Raw genomic sequence first — 6,085 nt, forward strand, 5'->3', positions numbered from 1 at the left:
GGTTCTAATAATCGCACAACTAATGTGACACAAATAAGTTCTTGGTTATGAGGCATGCATAATTTGCACTTCTAGACAAAGGTGCAAACCCATGAGTACAAAAGACAAGCAAGGGCATAACACTTGTGATCATTTTAACTCTATAGATTTAAACTTTAGGTGGCCAACCAAACAACTTAATTCTCAACCATTGCACTATGCCATTAATGGAAACACAAGCAAGTCTCAAGTTTTGATATTTGAATATGTTTGAAGGATTATATACTCTCTATATTTACTAACCTTATGTTTTAAAATGACCTTAGTGACGGTTTTAAATTTAATTGACAAAATAAATAATCAAATTTTTTCACACACACCTTAGTGAATAATGATCATGTCCTAGATTCTTCACCTTAACATATATGAATTTCAAATTACTAAAACAAAAGATGAACCTCCAAGCCAATGTTTTGGCCTAAGGGACATGATCATAGATGCAATGTAATCCAAGACAAACATTATTTTAGAAAATAAACCATGGATATTTTGAACATAATGATATAACATAACACAATATTACATAATAAATGTATTAAAAGAACTAGAAAAATATGCTTAAAACATGCATTAAAAATTATCAATACAAATTAAATAAAATAAATGAGAAAGATATAAGAAAAAACTACATTTCCCTAATGAAAATTAAAGTAAAATTGTATATTAATAACTAAATTATTGTAATGTTTAAAATTCAGTACAAAATTAAATATGAAAACATAAAGTAATTTTTTATTAGAAAATAAAATAAAATAAATATATACACTTCCTGAAATAATAAGTTGAAAAAAGTAACTTACTTTTTAATTCTATCATATATAGAATGCCTTGTAAACAAGAATTCTTACAAATGTAAAGTAAAACTTATCTATTAATTTTTCAATCTCTCATTTGACTTGAGTGGGCCTTCTTTCCCGTCTTCCCCGTCATTTGACTTGTTCTGCTTATCTATTAATTGTTGTTGTTGTTGCAGGTGAAATAATCTGAATTCTTGCCATGGATCGGTCCTCCTCTGTCATATGCTGCTTAATTGCATTCGCAAGCTGTTTTCATATGATAAGCTGCAATATCACATGCCTGCATCATGAAAGAGATGCTCTTCTTTCTTTCATGAATAAATTGGATCCTGCATTTTTATTGCATTCATGGCAGGGCTTTAATTGCTGCGAATGGAGGGGAGTGGAATGTAGCTCCCACACCTCAAATGTTGTCAAACTCCATCATTCCAGACATCGCTGGTCTGATGAGAGAAATAGCACGCTTCTTACAGATTTGTTCCAATTAAAGCGGCTGCAGCATTTAGATCTAAGCTCCAATTCTTTGAGTGGTGTTCTACCCAAAGGTACTTTTACGAAGCAATCTTTCATGTTTTCTGATTTAAGCTTTCCCTTTACAGTAATTTGAGTAGTTTTTGTTTTCGTTTACCATGTAGGTCTATTTGCCTTGAAAGAATTGAGACATCTAGATTTGAGTAGGAACTATTTTGAAGGTGAAATACCAAAGCAATTTGCCTCCTTGCACAATTTAGCTTATCTCAACTTGTCCAGGGCCCGGTTCAATGGTACAATTCCCTACCAATTGGGGAATCTCTCTCAGCTGGAATTTTTGGACCTATCTGTTGCAGAGGTGGATGATATTGGAATTTTTTTTTATGGGGAAATGCACAGCCCTAGTTTAGTGTGGACAGAAAAACTGCAAAAATTAAAATACTTGTCTCTTAGTGGAGTGGTGCTGGATATGACAGGAAAGCAATTGGAAGCATCCCTTTCTCATCTCTACAATCTCCAACAACTCCACCTTTTAGGATGCATGCTTTCAGGACACATTCCCAATGCTATCCAAAACCTCTCATTCCTCACCCACCTCCACTTGGGTTACAATAACTTTGAAGGGTCGGTACCTTTGTGGTTAGGAAATTTGACTACTTTGGTTTCTCTTTGGTTTAATGAGTGTCCATTATTAAGTGGTTTGTTTCCCTTGAGTCTCTCTCGTCTGCCTACTCTAAAAGAGTTTACATTAACGGGAGAAAACTTAATTAGTGGAAACCTAAGTCAAATATTATGTGGGGAATGGTCTCAACTCAATGTCCTTTCTCTTTCAAGGTCCAATATGAAAGGAAGTATGCCACCTTGTATTGCAAATATTTCTTCTCTCATTTATCTTAATTTGGGAGATATGAAAAATGTGGAAGGCCCAATTCCTTCTTCTATTGGTAATCTCTCTATCTTGCAAGCCTTAGTTCTTGATAACAATTTGTTGAATGGAGAGATTCCACCATCACTTGGTAAAATTCAATCTTTGACTTATTTATATCTTTCTTCCAATTTTTTAACTGGAAATATACCTTCTGAGTTGGGTAATCTTTCCTCTTTGGTGGAATTAGACCTCTCCTCAAATTTCTTGAGTGGAAATATACCTTCCGAATTGGGAAAACTTTCCTCTTTGAAGGATTTATATCTCCACTCCAATTTATTGAGTGGTAATATACCCTTCCAGCTAGGGGAACTATCATCTCTAGATTTTCTTCGGCTTAGTGACAATCAACTAAATGGTAGCATTCCTATTTCATTTGGAAGTCTTCCTAGTATTACAAGTATTTATCTATCTTTAAACAATCTTCAAGGAAATCTTTTTCTCAATGTTTTTGAAAATTTGACTGGGCTTAATTCACTTGATCTATCCTACAATGAGTTGACTGTCATCATCAAACCAGATTGGGTGCCCACAATTTACTTTGATGATCTATACTTAGCTTCATGTAATATTGGGGGTATTGTTCCACCATTCCTTTCCACACAGTATAGATTGTCTCATTTGGATCTCTCCAATAATAGTCTATTTGGAAATATTCCAGATTGGTTAGGGATGCTTCCTGATTTGAAAAGTCTTAACTTGTCATACAATAACTTACAAGGTCATGTTCCCTCCAATTTGATTATAAGAGATCTTTGGACAATCGACTTACATAGTAATATGTTACAAGGTGCTCTTCCTTTTTCTTCAGTACCAACATCAAACATGCAACTATTGGACTTGTCTCAGAATAGATTCACAGGATTTATTTCAATGGATATTGGCAATCTTCTACCAGCAATTCAGTTTTTGTCATTTTCAGCAAATGATCTAAGTGGTGATATACCTTCTTCAATTGGTCTTCTACAATGGATGGAGGTTTTAGATCTCTCAAACAACAAATTGTTTGGTAAAATACCATCGAGCATAACTAATTGCTCCTTTTTAACAAGATTAAACCTAGCAAATACTGGTTTAATGGGAGAGATACCATATCATATGGGAATGTTAAGTGAACTCAGATCACTTCATCTTGATGGCAATATGTTGAAGGGAAACTTGCCATCAAGCCTTAAAAATTGTTCTAGCTTGCAAATTTTAGATTTGGCTAACAATCACTTTTCTGGGAACATACCATCTTGGTTAGGCCAGTTCTCTGAATTGATGATACTTGTTTTGAGGTCAAATAAATTTGAAGGGCACATTCCACATCAATTGAGCAATTTGTCAAGCCTCCATGTTTTAGACATTTCACATAATGGTTTGATTGGTTATATCCCACCACAATTAGCAGCATTGAAAAGTATGAGGAATTCTACAGTGGGAAGCTCACATGGCAATGATGGTAGCTCCTATTATTACAAAGAAGAGATCCAAGTGTTCAACAAAGGATTAGAAATGGTGTATGTCAGTTCAGTGATGCTACTTATAACCTGCATTGATCTATCCGTAAATAATCTAACAGGTGATATTCCTTCAGTAATTGGGAATCTTAAAAGTCTCCACACATTGAACTTATCAGATAATGGTCTTACAGGAGAGATTCCAAGAAGCTTTGGATTACTTACAGAGTTAGAGTCACTTGATCTCTCAAACAATAAACTGCATGGAAGGATTCCAAATGAAATGCTACAAGTTTCCTATCTGAGTTTTTTCATTGTATCTAACAACAGGCTTTGTGGAAAAATACCAGAAGGAAGACAATTTAATACATTCAATTCTACTTATTTCAGTGGGAACCGTGATCTTTGTGGATTCCCAGTTAACAATAAATCATGCAGATGTGGAGAGAGGTCAAATCCTAGCATTCTAACTCCTCTTCTTAAGAAAGAAGATGATGAAGGAGAAGGAATTCCATGGCATTGGTATGTAGAGTGGATGGCAAGTGTTTCTATTGGATTTTGGGGAGTATTTGGAATCTTGGCTACAAAAAGGAATTGGAGGAGAAGATTCATTCATGTATTAGATGAGATGGCAATTAGTTTATTGAGTAGATTGACAAATAGATAACAATAGTGAAAAATTGTAAAATCATTATCCTCAAATTCTTCTCATGATAATGAGATTGCCTTGTAATTTCATTATAACTAGACAAATTTGATGTCTTTCTTTTCAAATTTATGAAACAAGTATTAAAAGTATTTGAATTCTTACACAAGAATAAATAAATATTAAGTTAATTCATTAATTAAATATTATAATTTTATAAATAGTATATCAATAAAATATAAAGTACACTTTTATGTTTGAAATATTATAATATTTTAACTTAAACATTGAAGATATTACTTATTTGTATGTGAAATAGAAGCGCAAAAAAAGATTTTAGCATTTTTTAGGAAGAGGCTTTGACTATAATTTTTTATTTAACTCAAATAAAATGTTGGATGACACCTAGAATGTATTCGATCATAGAGTGAATTATTTTAAGATTTTGATTCAATTTCTTGTGTTATTCACAAATACATGTGTTGACGAGGATGAAATTTGTGTTAATATGAAGAAACCATATGTTGTATGTGTCTTAAAGCTCAGACAAACCAATGTTGACTTTATGCATGTAAAATAATATAGTAGAGTTAATTGTTGTGATTACTTCTACAAACATTAATACTAATTGATATGGAAGTATCTTTAAAGTTAATTAATTAAACATTATTATAGTAGCACATCATATATTTTAGAAATGTTAATGTTATAATTCTATCACAAATATATTTTTAATATATGTAAAAATGTTATAAAAAATGTAAATATATACTTTTATATGCTTTATTTTTCAAAATAACTATATGTAAGTAATGGATATTTATTTCTATCTTATAAATCTTTTTAAATTTTATTTCAAGATTGTAGTAAAATTCGAGTTGGGAATGCCAACCCTACCTTTTCTATGTAAATCATAAGTTGGGAGTCTTCATAGACTTTCGTCACCTCACTTCTAATGGTGACAATCTTTTTAATGAAATTTTGATTAATTAAAATGATTTGTTTAGGAAACTGGTAAAATTTCAAAATACAATATATGATTCGTTATGATTTTATTGGGTAAATATTATTATTTTTTATATGTCCAAACTTCAAATTCTTAATAGATAGATGTCTTGAAAAGCATCTACAACTATCATTTCATTCTATCATTTTTGAAATCGAAAAAGTTGGGAAGGTTGAAAATATGGTTGTCAATGTTTTGAAAAAGTTACATTAAAAAAACATAAATAATTATTTACTTACAAAACATTTGTTAGAAAAATTTCTCACATTTATTCATATTTTCTTAATGTATATTAGAGTTTGAAGATAACTTTATTTTAAAATAATTTAATCTTAAGTTTCCTAATGTTGTAACTCCACAGGATTCGGTTCTAATTTCTGAAATTCAGAATCTTGCTTCTTCTCCTACTCATCAGGGGCAAAATGTTTTAGATAAGGGAGTAAATTTGGGTTGTAATATGATGTCGGAAGTAATTTTGCCTGATACAGAATTGGTTGAACAGGTAAATGATTTGTTTATTAAACATGCCCCTCAGTTAGTAGGGGAAGTTGCAGATAGAGTTATTGATGCAATTGATAGTGATTTAGGTGGGATTAATTCTTCCTTCCTATTAATTTAACAGCTAACCCTTTTGAAATCCTAGCTTCTAAGGATTTGGGGTCTGTCATGGTAGATGGCTTAGCTTCTCCAAAATCTGGTAAGACTTTTCCAATTGTTCAAACTTCTTTATTCTTAACTCCACCTATTGGCTCGCCTAGA

General features: G+C 31.8%; 1 protein-coding gene across 1 annotated transcript; it reads left to right on the forward strand.

Moving 5' to 3' along the window:
• Positions 1–1,000: 1,000 nt before the first annotated feature.
• Positions 1,001–4,369, forward strand: LOC131040398 (receptor-like protein 47). The gene is made up of 2 exons (XM_057973309.2): positions 1,001–1,381; positions 1,472–4,369. Exons 1-2 carry the CDS (start codon positions 1,036–1,038, stop codon positions 4,339–4,341), a joined length of 3,216 nt encoding a protein of 1,071 aa, XP_057829292.2. The 5' UTR covers positions 1,001–1,035; the 3' UTR covers positions 4,342–4,369.
• Positions 4,370–6,085: the final 1,716 nt, after the last annotated feature.

The sequence above is a fragment of the Cryptomeria japonica genome, unplaced genomic scaffold (assembly GCF_030272615.1).
Source record: "Cryptomeria japonica unplaced genomic scaffold, Sugi_1.0 HiC_scaffold_813, whole genome shotgun sequence".
Lineage (NCBI taxonomy): Eukaryota > Viridiplantae > Streptophyta > Pinopsida > Cupressales > Cupressaceae > Cryptomeria > Cryptomeria japonica.